The following is a 15,628-nucleotide window of genomic DNA, read 5'->3' as shown; positions in this document are numbered from 1 at the left end:
CCCTGCTGCAGACTCCCAGGTGTCCCTTGCACCATGCAGTGGGCAGGCTGGTAGGCTCATAGAGGAGTTAATCGGGCACTGTGCGCGGTGTGAGCCTGGCCTCCAGTCCCAAAGTGAGCTTTAAGAATACTTGTATCTGAATGCCAGTTCTGTCTAGGTGGGGATCGACTGCTCTGAGTGTTGGAGTTCTTTTTCTTCATTGTTTGTCCGGAACTCCTCTTGTACCTGTTGTAAAGAAAAGGAAGAAATTCACACTCCTCTTCCTCTAGATGATGAAGTGTCTTGAACAAGGGGTGCAGAGCATGGTGCTGTACCAGGTGAGGTTTCCAGGGACAGTAATGCTGGCTGCATCGCAGCCCTGCTCCTTGGTGAGCCGTCTGATTATAGATAGAGCATGCTTAACACCTCCGTGGACCTTCTTTTGTACCCCCTGTAAAGTAGGGATGATAATAGCACCCAGTTCATGTTTGAGGAATCAGATACTGAACTCCTGGTATCTGACACATAGTAGCCCTTAATACGTTAGTTATTATTGTTTGTTAGTTTGGTCATTACACACTGCACTTTTAGGTTGAAGAACTTGATTTTATCAATTTTCTCAGGTCTGATAAAATTTTGTGGACTTAGTCACACAGGCCAAACTTGTATTTGGCTGAATAATTAAACACAGTGCTAATGTATTAATTTATTAAGTTGTTATTCTAGTAATAGCTATACTCAGATATTCTGTGTGATATTGAGATAACCAAGCAAACTAAGTTAATATTTATTAACATTTATCTAGTGCAAATGAAATCAAAGGTACTTTTAATAGGCTGCTTTGTTTAGGCTTGGTGTAGAACGTGGAGATTTGTTTCTTTAAAAACGCCAACAGAAATATTTCTCTGTAGACATGGGTGCTGCTGCTTGCTGGATCTCTGCCCTTGGGTTTACTCCTATTTTTTCCTTTTATCTCAACATTTTATGTGAGATCAGTAGCAGAACCACGTTAATAATGGAAATTTTGTATTTGTAGTTTCCTCTTAAAAGCAGTAGTAATCTATACATAAGGGATTTTTATGAGGGTGATTTCATGAGGGATCGCCTCCTTTCCATGCTTGCCTTACCAGACTCACTTTTGAGCCTTTCCTTTGTGTTCTTGCCAAGTTGGGCATTTCCTCCCAGATCTTTGATGTCTGGTAGTTTTGGAGTTACCTGTTGACAGTTATCAGAGAAAGTGGTGCTTTCCTGTCTTCGGGATCCAGAGGTACACCTGTTTCATTCCTGTCACAAATGATGTACAATTACTCTGTTAGCAAATTGATGGAGTGGGAGCTTACTTTGTAACCTTTTTGGTTTAACTTCATCTGTAAACCATGAGCCATGGGAGGAGCCAGGGTAGTTTTGCCAATTACTATTTGAGACTGTTATTGTAATATAGAGATGATTTCAGAGTGGTAGTGGTGATGATAGTGTCAGAATCCTGGGATAAAAGTAGGACTCCCATTATAAACACTTGAATTTATACAACTGATTGTGTAGAGTAGTTCTTGTTTCCTACGGTGCTGTCTTAGGCTAGCCTGCCAGGGTGGTGGATAGGGACAGCTGAACCTGAAGTGGAAGCTTTTGAATGATGAGAGGGACGGGCCAGGGGAGGGGTGAGGGGAGAAGACCAGCGAGCAGAGGAGAGCTGGGTTAGCCCTGAAGGGGAAGTATTGAGAGGAAGTACTTGGTGCACAGGAGCTTTTGTTAGTATCAGTAATGCTGCACCTGTAGTAGTAGTAGTAGGAATAGTGCTGTCCTGTACCGACACATGCATTTACAGTATAGGAGCACCTTTCACCGGCACTGTTACTTTATGGAGTATCAGTAATGCTGCACCTGTAGTAGTAGTAGTAGTAGTAGTAGTAGTAGTAGTAGTAGGAATAGTAGTAATAGTAGTAATAGTAGTAGTAGTAGGAATAGTGCTATCCTGTACCGACACATGCATTTACAGTGTAGGAGCACCTTTCACCGGCACTGTTACTTTATGGAGTATCAGTAATGCTGCACCTGTAGTAGTAGTAGTAGTAGTAGTAGTAGTGCTGTTCTGTACCGACACATGCATTTACAGTGTAGGAGCACCTTTTACTGGCACTGTTACTTTATGGAGTATCAGTAATGCTGCACCTGTAGTAGTAGTAGTAATAGTAGTAGTAGTAATAGTAGTAGTAGTAGTGCTGTCCTGTACCGACACATGCATTTACAGTGTAGGAGCACCTTTCACCAGCACTGTTACTTTATGGAGGTTTCGGGGTTGCCAGACTAAAAGATAAACCTTTAAAAAGGATGTTGCTTGACTTTCTTTACTGCTTGACCCAGGCTGAACAAAGAGGCAGTTTATATAATTTTGAGAGACCAGAGCAAGACTATTAATATCGCTCCCATTTTGCTAACTCATAAAGCTTTTTTCAGTCTCACCCCCATAACCCAAGATCTGTGGTTCAGTGTTTTTTTTTTTTTTTTTTTTTTTACACACATGCTCACTTATCCTGTATTTTCCTTGGGGCAGTAGGAAATGGGTAGGATGGACTGACTGCCAAGTGCTCGGACAGTGTCTGAGCAAGCACGGTAAAACTTTAGGGCTAGAAATATGTGTTAATGTCTCATTTTCTGTTTTAATTTTCGTATAGTTTTTACAGTTAGCCACATTCTAATATCCCATAACTATTATAATTATTAGTGAAGAATAAGCAAATAGATTGGGAGGACGTAGAGAAAAGCTTACCTGTGATGGGCTTTGAGCCCATAGAAAGGCCATTGCCAGGAGTAAAGCTAAGGAGTGACATCATCTGACTTACTTTTAACAAAACTTGGGATGGATTCTAGGTGTCTGTTGAAGGTGGAATGACTTCACGTGCTCATGTGGAGGGCGAGAAGAGGGGAGAACCGATGAGCCAGTGGACCTTTGGTGGGGGGGGGCAGTGAGGGCAGCCACGGAGTTAGAAACGCTCCTTGGAATTTCGTTGGGACCTGTGCTTTTTCTGTGTTCAGGGAAATAATGGGGTACACAGGTGCTCTGGACCTAACCCCCCCCCCAGTATCCCCAGGGAAAGTGCAACCCACCAAACAAGAACCAGGTTCTCTCTGATGCAGTGGTTCAGCTGTGGGATATGAACCACTGAGTCTTACGGTTGTAGCGGAAGGCCTGGAAGCTCATGTGAGTTTCAACTAACTGAACTGCATTTAATTAACTAAAGAGGGAAACAAGGAAATAACAGGAAAGAGTGTCCCATAGTTGCATGGGCTACGGTCTGTCTTACAGTAGTATTCCTTCGCTTGTAAAGACCATTGTATTTTTCTCTAGAAGTAAGGTTTTGAGAAATACTTTAATTGTGTTCATTGATTTGGGGCAAGTAGTTCATATTAAAATTAGTTGCAGTTATATTCTGGAAAAGCTAAAGAGTCTCCGTTTACTCACATTCATGGTAGAGTTGGGGCTAACGTCTCCCTGTGGTTTGAGAGTGGTCTCTTCATTGAGACTTCATAATCTCAAGGCTGGGCAGGACCTCAGGGACCGATAGGCATGTACTTTGGGGACCAGGGGATCTGGGTTTTAACTCTGGATTTGCTGTATAACTACTTGAGTAAGCTATTTAAATTTTGTGTTTTAATGACCAAACCTTGAAAATAGAGTTTAGTAATAAATCTACTTAACGGGGCCGTTATAAAGCCATAGTAAAATAATGCATGTCAAGGTGTGCCTGGTACTTGCTGAAGACCCATTAATATTAGCTGTTACTGACATCACCTACGCTACAGCCATTGTCTTAGATGTGACACGAGTAAGGCAGGAGTTGTAAATAACTTGTCCCAAGTCACATAATTAAATTTGAGGACTAAAATGCCATGTCTCTCAGTTTCTGTCTCAGATGTTTATGGTAATGAAACATCTTTTAAAAGTGGCAAATAGCCTTTTTTTGTTTATTATTGTTATAAAAAGTGAATCTTTTTAGAATGTTATTTTTCCAAAAATGTATCTTTTTGTTTTCTTTTAGGATTTGGAGTTCCATGGAGTGATGAGATTTTATTTTCAAGATAAAGCTGCTGGAAATTTTGCAACAAAATGTATTCGGGTATCTAGTACTGCCACCACTCAAGATGTGATCGAGACACTGGCGGAGAAATTCCGGCCTGACATGCGGATGCTGTCATCCCCCAAGTACTCCCTCTATGAAGTGCATGTCAGCGGAGGTCTGTGCGCACACACAGGGTGCTGGCGGGGTAGCCCCATCTTGGATAGAGAGTTCCTGAAACACTCGTTTGTCCAGAGGGCCGTTCAGTCAGTCCAGCCCTGCTTTCCCTAGGGTCCTTCTCTTTCCAGAGGGGTTGGGGAACATCTGAGAAGCGGGCAGAATGTTCTCGTGTCTGTGAAATGTTCTTACAAGATCCTGGTACACACATCTGTGGGAAGTTAGAATGAATGTGTTAATTTAATACATGCTTATTTCTTCAGAGATAAGTAGCATGACATTTCTTCGTTAAAATTAGCCAGCAGACCTCCGTGTCGCACACATTGATGACGCGGTGTGGTGCTTGCTTTTGGAGCAGTAGTTCATGGGGCTCTTTTGTGTACATTCTAATACGACCATTAAATTTAACCCAGTTAAACACTTTGTGAGTCTGAGCCATCAGTCTTACAAAAATGAGTGTTTTGTAATGTGAGACAGTATATTTTCATTATTCTTTGGGAGTAATTAGGGTATCTTGAGGAAATTGTCTTATGTAATTAGTAATTTCTCCTTGTTTTTAATGTTTAAAATTTCTGAAAATATCCTATGTACCTATATCAAATAACAATTTTAGGTTTAATTAGAAATGTAGAAATTTCTTAAGTTTTTTATGAGTGCTTTGGAAATACTGAGTCACCTATGAAAAATACAAATCTTAATCAATGCAGCAAGTAAAAGATTACATACGGCCCAAACCAAAACTTAATACATGTTAAATTCCATCCTGAAGTCCTTTTTGAACATAAGTTATTTGTTTTAACTTCAAAATTACGGCTCTCTGTGTACATTTGAAATTGGGTGAACAGTTTTGTACTGTTTGGAATTTGGGTTTGACCACACCCTTTTTTCCCCAGTAGAATTATCAGATAGGCCATATTCGTTCATTACTCTGTCACCATTATGAGGGTGTCCCACTACACAGATAATACCAAAGCTAGATTTGACAACAGAAGATACTTCACTTTGGATGGATGGTTTTTCTGAGGTTGAGTTTTTCCTTTACCTCGGAATCATTATAACCAGGTTATCGAGAAGAAGATACCTCTCACCTCCAGACCTTTTTGTGTTTTCACTTTTTGGTCATTTGAAAACCACCAAGTGAAGTCTTTAGGATAATATGTAAGATTGGAATTTGAGATCTAAAAATGGAGTGATTTTGATTATGTTAAAAGAAACCTTTTCTTTTACATGTCCTTTAATTAAAAAGTAAACTATCTTAGCTGTAGGGGCTGAAAACACAATAACGGTGTCTGGAGAAGAAGGGGAGAGTCTTGCCCACACCCTGAGCTGAGCGGCTAGGACAGTCCGGCTCTGTCCGTGCTCGTGTCCGCGCTCATCGCAGTGGGCTGCCTGTGCTCAGATGCGGGGAGAGCCCTCGCGTGCGTGTGCTTGATTTTCGGGTCACGGAGCCCCGAGCATGTCAGTGATTTTTCAGTGGCACCCCTGGGCCAAGGGAAATACCTAACATTTCGTTTTATTGAGTAGTTTGATTCAGACAAGTTGATAAGCATTTATGCTCCAACAACCGGATAGATGTTTGAAAAAAGAGTGCACATAAAATGAAAGGAAAACTAAAATTTTCACCCTGATAGGTTGTGTGCCTCTTGGGCCCTGCCCAGCTCGTCGATTAGAGGGGGAGCCCTCATTTCTTAGCCGTGTTGGTTTGGGGCAGTGCTGGTGGTTCTGTACAGTACCCCGGAAATCCCAGCTTGACACCGGTGTGCCTCGAGCAGAAGGGATTCCGCGGGCCGGTGTGGACTGGGGGCTGCCTGCAGCTAGCAGTTCGTGCAGTGTCTGCGGGATGCACCTTGTTTCCCTGGGGATTGAGCATGGCCCGCAGCGAGTGCTCAGGGCACCTCACCTCATTCTTGTGCACCGTAGGTCCAGGGCGCTGAATCCTAGGCCCCAACCCGCCCTTCAGCCCCACGGAGACTCCATCTTAGCCTCTCCACGTATTAGGATTCCTTATGTGAAATCAGCTGGGAAAATAAAAAGGATTCTGCTGTTCAACAGCAACAGCAGTATGAGAACCACTAAGGCAGAACTAGACCTTAAAGTTACAACGTTGTGGTAGGACCCTGACCGTATTTATATTTAATAGTTAGGCTCACATGCTTTATAATACCTCACCCTTGTTTTTATTTTACTTTTACAGTTTTGACTTAGTTCTTAAAATTAGTTCTCTAGAAATATACAATGAAGGATTTTGATCTAGTACAAATTTTGCAACAAGAAGAATTTGGTAATTTTGGTTTGTAGCAGGAATTTCAGACTTCACCCAGTCCCTAATTTGTTGCTCTAATTTTCATTTCTCATATTTTCAGTTCATAAAATAATAAATTAGAGTTTGTTACTCCTGTATTCTTATAATTAACATTGCTGTTTACATACAGTATTTACTAAAAGCCTGTGTAAGACTTTTTTACCCTGTAAATTTGTCCCGTTGATCCCTACTTCCTTTATCTCGGTAGTTCTCCAGCTGGGCTCTGTGTCCTGTGTTTGCTGCCCTCATTGTAGACATCCTATAGACAGTTATGTGAATGATTTTTGCTGACTGTAGGCTTCTAATAAGTGGCTGAGGTGTGCCGGGCCCTCAGGGGAGCCTGCTCTGTGGGCTGCCACGTTCCTGAGGCATGTTAGATGTCCAGCAAGCAAGGAAGGAATACTCTAAACCTAGCACTTTATCCTAACGAAGAGACAGGATGGTGGTTCCATGGTGGGAGGTGCTGTGAGGGCTGGACCTAGTGAGTTTGGGAGTCGAGAGATAGAAAGCAGGGTACAGCTGTCACAACACTTGTGTGAGAAGGAAATCTCATAGGTCAGCCGAACTCCTGTGTTACGTTAACGTTGTTTCCTTGTTTTCCAGTTGCATATATGAGATAATTTGATTTACAGAACTAGGCTGATAGCAAAGCCCTATATATATTTTTTCCTAGTTTGTATTTCTCTTATTTTCCCAGTTGGATTCTAAATGTGGTAAGGACGTCATCCCTGGTCAGTGTTTGGCACTGGCTACATGGTAGTATATATTATAGTGGCAACAAAATAGTAAATAATTAAAACTCTCACATAACATTTTGAATTACATTTCAGCCTGTTAGTAAGTACTTGTGGTAATAAGGTATTTTATGTCTATAAAATTAAACTTATATGAGAATGTTGTATTTAGCTAGTGCCATTAAATAACCATGACTTAACTTTTTTCGTTTCATGATTTGAAGAAGAAAGAAGATTGGATATAGATGAGAAGCCCCTAGTTGTTCAGTTGAATTGGAATAAAGACGATCGAGAGGGCAGATTTGTTCTTAAGAATGAGAACGATGCCCTCCCTCCTAAGGTAGGACCCCCTCCACATCTCATGCTGACGTTGTCCCGGGCCCGGGTCGGCCCGAGACGGACATGAGACTGGCGTTAGTGCGATGGGCCTCCACCGAACTTTCCTGTTTGCTGCATTTCCTAAATGACTTTTTTACCCTCCTCCCTGAAAAAAAATTAAAAGGAGTTCTACTTCTCTCTGTTTCATCCTCTGTTTCACTAAATAATCCCTAATATTGCTCTTTACTTTTGCAAAGAAGTTATGGAAGCTTTTGTTATTAAGAGATTTAATGTTCAAGTATAATCAGCTCCAGGTTTTTTACCAAATTAGAAAGTCAAAATATATTTTAATAAGAATCACAAGGGAAAATAGAACTTTAATAACCTATTTTGTGTGTATTTTCAGTACAACCTAATAAGGCACATTTAAAACCTTTTCCATACTCTGTGTGTAAGATTAGACAGAAGCAAACTTCCTGGGCTGATGTAATGCAGTGCAGTGATACTAAAACTTTCTCAGGTGGTAGGGTGTCTGGAATTCCTGTGCTGCTATTCTTATGTGGACCACTATGAAATACAGATAAGATTTGAAACTAACTGTAATTTCTGTGTTAAATCAAATGGCATCTTACACTAGAATTCAGTACTGACAGGTGATAGCAAATGCAGAGGTCAAGAATATTTTGAGAAAAATCTTCTATTTAATTATTTTGGGAAAAGAGTGTCATTGTTCACTTCTGGAAACAGAAAATTTTCACTTAATTTGTGTGATGTTAGTGTTCCATGTTGAAGAGTTTTAGATACACAAAATGTGTTCTTGGCCTTACTCATTACTTGTGCTTCTAGTGGCATTGTAGCAAATCCATATAAAGTAAGAAGGGACAGCTCTCTCTCTCTCTCTTTTTTTTTGGGCCCATATTTTATTTCATTTCTGCATCGTGAATTTAGCTGATGTGCCTAGCTGTGGGCTAGAGATCCTCGTTCGTGTGGATTAGACCTCTTACTAGGGTCAGGACAGTGCTGACATGGCTAGCAATGAAAATAGAAATACTAACTTAGATAAAACAGAAGGTAGTTTATTTCCCAATACAGTAACCATTCTTTCGTGTTTTTCTTGGTTCTTTACCAGTCAACCTATTAATTATACCCCCGCCCCAAAAAGTCTGTGTAGGCCATGTTGTAAATTAAGAATAAATAAGCAGATAAACAAGATCTGGAAAAGAAATAGGAGTTTTTGCAGAAACAGGACTTATAATTTTGCTTCCAAAAAACCATTTCTTACAGTATGCTTAACATTTCTTTGATGTTAGAGAAAACATATATAAAGTAGATAATGATTTAAACAGTTATTTCCTTTTTTTTTTTCTTTTTAGATTTTATTTATTAAAGAGAGAGAGAGCAGGGGGAGGGAGAAGGACAAACAGACTCTGTACTAAGCATGGAGCCTGATAGGGGGCTCAGTCCCACAACCCCAAGACCATGACGTGAGCTGAAATCACGAGTTCCATGCTCAACCAACCAAGGCACCCAAGCGCCCCAGTTATTTCCATATTTTGATTAGCCTTTTTTAAAAGTAACTTTATGTAAATTATTTGGATTTTTATTTATGGAAAATCAGATTTCATAGTTTTCTTGCTGGGTTTGGTTTTCTGTTTGCTTGCTTGCTTGCGTATGAATTTTGAATCAAGGTAAAATACACACACGATGAAATGCCCAGATCTTGGATGTATAATTCATTAAATTTTTCTAAATACACACCGGTAACCGTTAGCCGGTCAGGGCAAAGAACATTTCCATCCCCCGGACCTTCCCCTGTTGCAGTAGCTGGGTGTTGGCCGTAACGTGAGATGAAGTTAGCTCAGCCGTAGAGAGCTTGCTGTGATTCTGTGTAACAGCCACCATAGTGACGATGCTACTTTTATCAGAAGGCTCAAAGCAATGGACCTGAGAAGCAGGAGAAAGAAGGTGTTATCCAGAACTTCAAGAGAACCCTCTCAAAGAAAGAAAAGAAGGAGAAAAAGAAGAGAGAAAAAGAGGCAGTAAGGCAGGCGTCTGATAAGGATGATAGGCCTTTCCAAGGGGATGACATGTAAGTAATTCTGGACGTATCTCTATTTCCTTTTGCTCTGATAAGCTGAATGTTTTTAATGTAGTGGATCTCGTTACCTTGCCAGGTTAACTGTGAAGAGGATGAACATCCGTTAGGAAGTGAATTTCGGTACCCTCTGGCTCTTGTGTGTGGGGAAGGTGGAGGGTCTCAGCTAAGCAAGGTTTATGGCCGACCACACCGGTCTCATGGGTTTGCTAATCCCAAAGAAGCAGGCTGGTGAACAGGGTTGTTTTATCTGAGTAGACCATTAATGTCAGTGGTTTCTTCACCTTTGTCTGGCCTTTCGTTTCTGGTGTTTTTGGTCCTTAAGGCAGTAGTGCTTTCTTACAGACCTTAACTACACTGAATGCTCATCAGAGGTTGGCAGGAACAGCGAGAAGAGCCGCTAAGGTTCAGATGCACCATCTCGTTGACTCCAGCCCGCCTGCTCCCATTCCTTACTGCGTCATCCCAGCCCCATGATAGTTGTACTTAGCTCTAGAAAGGCTTTTGACTTCTGACCTCAGAGCTGATGGAATAAGGGAGATCAGTGCATTTCGATTGTAACAGAAAAGACATCAGAAGAAACTGACCTTTCCCCTTAGGTGGGAGATCTTGGCATAGTCCCGCCTGTTTTCCCATGAGTCATTCCGTTCATCAGGCCAGCAGCATGTTGTGCACTCCCTCCTAGGCCCCTCCTCGCCTTGCTGGTGACCGCAGCATGGTGTCTGCACTGTTCTTCTGTTGCTGAAGTAGCAGGCATTCGTGTTAGGAAGTCAGAGCATACAGATTTATCAGAAAGAGAGGAGGAGTCAGCTGTCATCACAGGAGCCCAGAGAGAGCCGTAGGTTGGTTTGTTTTTGTTTTTTTTAAGATTTTACTTACTTATTTGGCGGAGAGAGCGAGCAAGCTCCCAAGCAGGGGGAGCCCCAGGCAGAGGCAGAGGGAGAATCAGACTCCCCACTGAGCAGGGAGCCCGATGCGGGACTCAATCCCAGGACCCTGGGATCATGACCTGTGCTGAAGGCAGACGCTTAACTGATTGAGCCACCCAGGCATCACTATAGTTTGTTTTTGATACAAAAATATGTACTTCATATGTTTATGTAGAGTTTTTAAACAAATACAGTCATAAGCTTTTAAAACTAGAGCTTTCCACATGACCTTTTCCCATTAGAATATATCATATAAATGCATATATATATATATGTATATATATACACATACACACATACACATACATATATTCACAAGTATATATTTTCACAAAAGTATGAAGTCGTCTAAATAATTAATGTAGGAGTCTCTCATATAGTTTTTTCAGATCTTATTTCACTGGCCCCTTTTTGTGTGCCTGTAGGTACTTCACAGGTTTTTTGGTCCTATAAGTAATACTCCTGTGACCATCCTTGCTCTCCAACTCTGGGAGCACTCTGGAAGGACAGCTCAGGGGCAGCCCGAGGACGCGTACATTGCCAGACTGCTCCTGGATATGTCTTCTGGAGCCCACAAACCTTCTCACTTCCTCCTACTCTGAGAACTGTCATACACTCTCTCCTCCACAGTGTGTAATACCTCCAATAACTCGAATTTATCTTCCCATTAACAAGGTAGATGTCTTTTTACACATTCACTGACCATTTCTGTTCTGTTGTAGTGACTTCTTCAAGTCTTTCTTTATTGTTTGGTACAGTGTCCTGTATCTATTGAGGACAATTAACCGTTCCTTAGTTAATGATGTTCCACTGTGGAGTGGAATCGAGCCCATTTCAGATTGCATCAAAGTGGGTTTAGGTATTAATCCGTCAGGCAGTGATGTCTGTGTAATGAGCATAAACTCTTGAGTAAAGTATTACATAGTAAGGCTCTATTTAGCATAAACAGGAGACAGAATTTGTATAAATATATTGCTTATACATGAAAAAACCTAAGAAAAGGAGCATTTGAAACTTAGGCTATGGTTTGTCCTATTTATCAGGTTTATAGGGTGATATGTGGTCTGTTTTTAGAAAATTAGTTACTTAAAACAAGTTAAGTTGTTGAATTTGGTTGATTCAAAGCTTGATTTTGTGTTAGAAAGAGTGAGCAGGGGCGTGGGGGAAGGGCAGAGAGAGACTCTCAAGCAGACTCCCTCCTGAGTACTGGGCCTCACATGGGGCTCGATCTCGGGACCCTGAGATTAAGACCTGAGCCAAAACCAAGAGTCTAACGCTCAGCCCACTGAACCACCCAGGGGCCCCAGTGCTTGATCGGTTTTTAGTTAAATTATTTTTATGGTTAAGAATGAAGTCTTTATATTTATCAAAATTTAGTCATCAGTCTTTCTTTAATATGCAGTCTTCAACTCCTCATTCTCTATAGTTGACTCCTTGTCAGAGGAACTGCTGGAGCATTTTCTTTTGAAAATTTAGCTTCAAGAAAGTGAATGTTGGTAAATCATTTAGTTCTTTAAAAATTATGCCATTTGAGTTCAAGATTTACTATAATTTTAAGAGAGATTTTTACTAAATAAAAGTATATTCGATCCTCTACTTCTTATGGTTGGAATGTTTTATCACTCATTTCGTCTATGTTAGGAAAACACTGGTGGAAATTCCTGACATGTATAATTTATACATTTTTCTTTTAGCCTGATTAGTGAACCCACAATAATTAAGTTACATAAACTCACCATGAGATTTCAATGATAAATTTCTATTTAATTTAGTGTGTTGCTTGTACCGAGAGGACCTTCGTTTTGTATCCGCAGCACTCGTCAGCACGTGGTCACTGGTCCACAGCACGCCGGTGCTCGGGACAGCACGAGCCCACGGACATCCGCCATGGGGATGTTTGTCTGATTATAGTGCAACTCCTTCTAATACAACACTTAGAAAATACTGTCGGTGCCTTTCTTTTTTTACAGTGAGAATTCCCGACTGGCTGCAGAGGTTTACAAAGACATGCCTGAAACTAGCTTTACCCGAACAATTTCGAATCCGGAGGTGGTCATGAAGCGTCGCCGGCAGCAGAAACTAGAGAGGAGGATGCAGGAGTTCCGGAGCTCGGATGGGCGGCCCGACTCAGGTACCCGTGGCCCGCGATCCCCATGCTGTGCCGCAAGCGGCGCCGTGTGCCCTGTGGGTCTGCTACAGGACCAGCTTTGCCTTAAGTACAGGAGTTCCGTTCACTAGGAGATATGTTTAGTTACGTATTTTTTCCCAGTGCGGCTCTTTTTTGTTTTTATTTTTGAATTCTGGAAAATATATATGAAAGAAGACAGAAAGATTCCCGTGTACTTATTATGCAGCTTCCATAATTAATAACTCGTGTCTCATCTCTGCTCCTGCCTCTGTTACTCCTGTTCCCAAACTGGACTAGTTTGAAGCAAATCCCAAATTACTCAGTATTCCCATGTCTTTGGAACTTAGACAGGGCACTGTTTCAGTGTAGCGTTCCCCACGGCTGCCAGCCTGATGGAAGCTGGCTCCATCCCGTGTTCACTGTGATCCTCAGCACCCTTCTAACTGAGTCTTAGTTACATGTTTTGTGGGAACTGTAGTGTCACTGATTCAGAAACAGTGAGGAGAGTGAGATTACGCATTAGTTCCATAAATAATGTTACAGATTACTTTGAGATCCAGCTGATAATCTGTTTATTTATATCCTGTCTTGTTTGATGAAAGATTTGAAATAACTTAGAAATATATGCACTAAAGAAAAAAAAAGGAAGAGGAGGGAATGAAAATACAAAAACGAAGAAGAAAGGTAGTAAAATTTTTGAAAGAACAAGAGGAATGCTCAGAGATGCCTAACATATGCTGACCTACCGCTGGACAGACCTGGAGGGATTCTCATAGGAAGGAGTTTGACATGATCGAAATGATCATTTCCTCAGTGATTCCTTAAGGAATATTCAAGTATGCTCAGGGACGTGTGAGTCATGGTAAACATAGGCTAGCTGAGAGGATCCATTTTTGTAAGTAACTTAATAAAATATTTTTAGAAGAAATACGCTTTTAATGTGGATTAGAGTGTAACACTTATATGTATTGTTACAGGAAACTCTTTGCATGTCACTTCAGGCTGTGCCCACAGAGACCCATATTTATTGGGAAAATTTGGTGGAAAAATTGGATATGATATGTTAATAAGCTGCTGAACAGTTTTAAGGTGGGAGTTCAGAAAGGTTTTAATGTAGCCTAAGCTTCAGGTCTGGAGTGGTTTCCATGGGAGCAGAGTAGAGGATGGATCTGACGGAATTGAATTTGGAAGTGAGCACATGCTGCCTGCGTGAGGGATGGATCTCTGAGCGCAGTTGGCTGGTACGGACTGTAACACCCGTTTCCAGTCAGGTGGGTATTGATGGATGGCAGTGAGAGAATGTCTGGGAGTGGAAGCCAGGTTTCATGGAGCTGCTGCTGTGATCTGGGGGATGTTCTGACCTGGTAGTTCAGTGGCTTGAGACCAGGTTCTGGTTAGCAGTGTCAGATGGAAAGAGAGATTGGGAGTAATCTGTGGTTGCCAGGCGGCATCACTGGGCATGAGTGAGATCCTTTTTGGTAGAAAATATACAGGTAATGGAAGAATTTAAGGGAAGGCCACTGTTGAGAGGAGTAGGCAAAGACAAGAGGGGAAAAAACAAAACAAAACAAAAAAAACCCCCAAAGAATCAGGAGGAAAACTAGCAGAAGATCCAAGAAGTAGAGGTTAAAGGGATAGTTGGGAGAAGAAGGGACATTTTTCTATATAGACTTCCAGGAAACCCTAAAAAACTAAATATTGTTAGCAAAATAGCTGTTAATGGTTAATACTAAGGACATCAAATATATTAAGTTCAGCTATTTTGTTTGTCTTGAATAAATGACTTAGAAAATATATTTTCATAACCTGTTAATAGTTACTAGCTTAACTGTTTTGTTGGTAGAAAATGTGGGGGTCGTGGTCACATGTGGGTAAGGCTTCTGGGACGGACAGTTCAGTCTGTTATTTTCCTGTGTGGTTAGCCTGAGGATTGGTTCCCTGAGTTCTCAAGACCTGACTCACTACACAGCTGATCAGACTCCTAGCTTGTAAGAAGCTTAGACCCTGGACTTTGTAAAGCCTTTTAATGCTCTGGTATATTCACTCTGTGGTATCCTCAAAGTGTAGTTGGCCCCGAAATGCCCTGTATATCTCAGTTTGTTGATTCGTGGCACAGTTATGGCCGTGGATTTCTTGCTGGGACGTCGTTGGCAGCATCATGAGGCTTTTCTAGGAGTCTGTCCTCCTGCCTCAGCTTTCTCACGAGCTGTTTTGGGAGCGGCAGGGCACTGTGACAGGGGTCCCGTAGTTGGGGTCCTGGAGAACCGCAGGCCTTGGTGTGCTCCTCTTCAGAGCTGGGTGTAGCAGTCCTACTTAGTCTTAGAGCTGAAACGTACATTTACACAAGTCAGTTTCAGTCCATAGTAGGGACTTTAAATGGTGCACTGCTCCCCTCTTCTTCCGTAGCGGATTCGGTGGTGTGCATCTCTACGATGAGGGTACCGTGGTGTTAGGCTTATCAACTGTGAAAACCTTTTGAATTAGACTCCACGCTCATTATACTAAAACCAAGTCGAGTTTTAGATACTCTAAAACATTCGGATGGTTGCTGAAAGTCATTCCATCCAATAGCTAAGTTCATTTGGCTAGTGAATATGAATTTTATAGCTACCTCATCATGATGTATCCTTTAGAAGAAGTGCTGCTTAAAATTATGTTATCCATAGGAACCATACTGACTTTTTAAATGATTTTCTGGTAAACCCTGACCTTAAATTTTTTCACACCAAATAGTCTTTCATCCTCTATGATCTCTAACTTTGGGATTGCAAAGAACTTGTCTTGGCTTTTAGCAGATGCAGAATTTTTTAGAAAAATTAAATTTCTGATCATTTGCATTTTTTGGTAGTCATGTAGGTGAGGATACAAGTCCATCTCTTCAGCTTTCAAAACAGGTGTGGTCTGGTTTGCT

At 41.4% G+C, this 15,628-nt stretch overlaps 1 protein-coding gene across 24 annotated transcripts in view; it reads left to right on the top strand.

Moving 5' to 3' along the window:
• AFDN (afadin, adherens junction formation factor) overlaps positions 1 to 15,628 on the top strand; it is a 137,824-nt gene that overhangs the window by 34,428 nt on the left and 87,768 nt on the right. For 16 of the 24 annotated variants that reach the window (XM_057310888.1, XM_044379981.3, XM_057310892.1 and 13 more), the window contains exons 2-5: positions 4,017 to 4,212; positions 7,472 to 7,587; positions 9,491 to 9,654; positions 12,560 to 12,720. In XM_057310888.1, the coding sequence (XP_057166871.1) occupies positions 4,017 to 4,212; positions 7,472 to 7,587; positions 9,491 to 9,654; positions 12,560 to 12,720 (637 nt within the window). The remainder of the gene's footprint in view (positions 1 to 4,016; positions 4,213 to 7,471; positions 7,588 to 9,490; positions 9,655 to 12,559; positions 12,721 to 15,628) is intronic. The other 8 variants (XM_057310889.1, XM_044379986.3, XM_044379985.3 and 5 more) reach the window with 3 other exon arrangements.

The sequence above is a fragment of the Ursus arctos genome, unplaced genomic scaffold (assembly GCF_023065955.2).
Source record: "Ursus arctos isolate Adak ecotype North America unplaced genomic scaffold, UrsArc2.0 scaffold_13, whole genome shotgun sequence".
Taxonomy (NCBI): Eukaryota; Metazoa; Chordata; class Mammalia; order Carnivora; family Ursidae; genus Ursus; species Ursus arctos.
The sequence above is the reverse complement of the archived record's forward strand: the minus strand, read 5'-3'. Positions and strand labels throughout refer to the sequence as shown.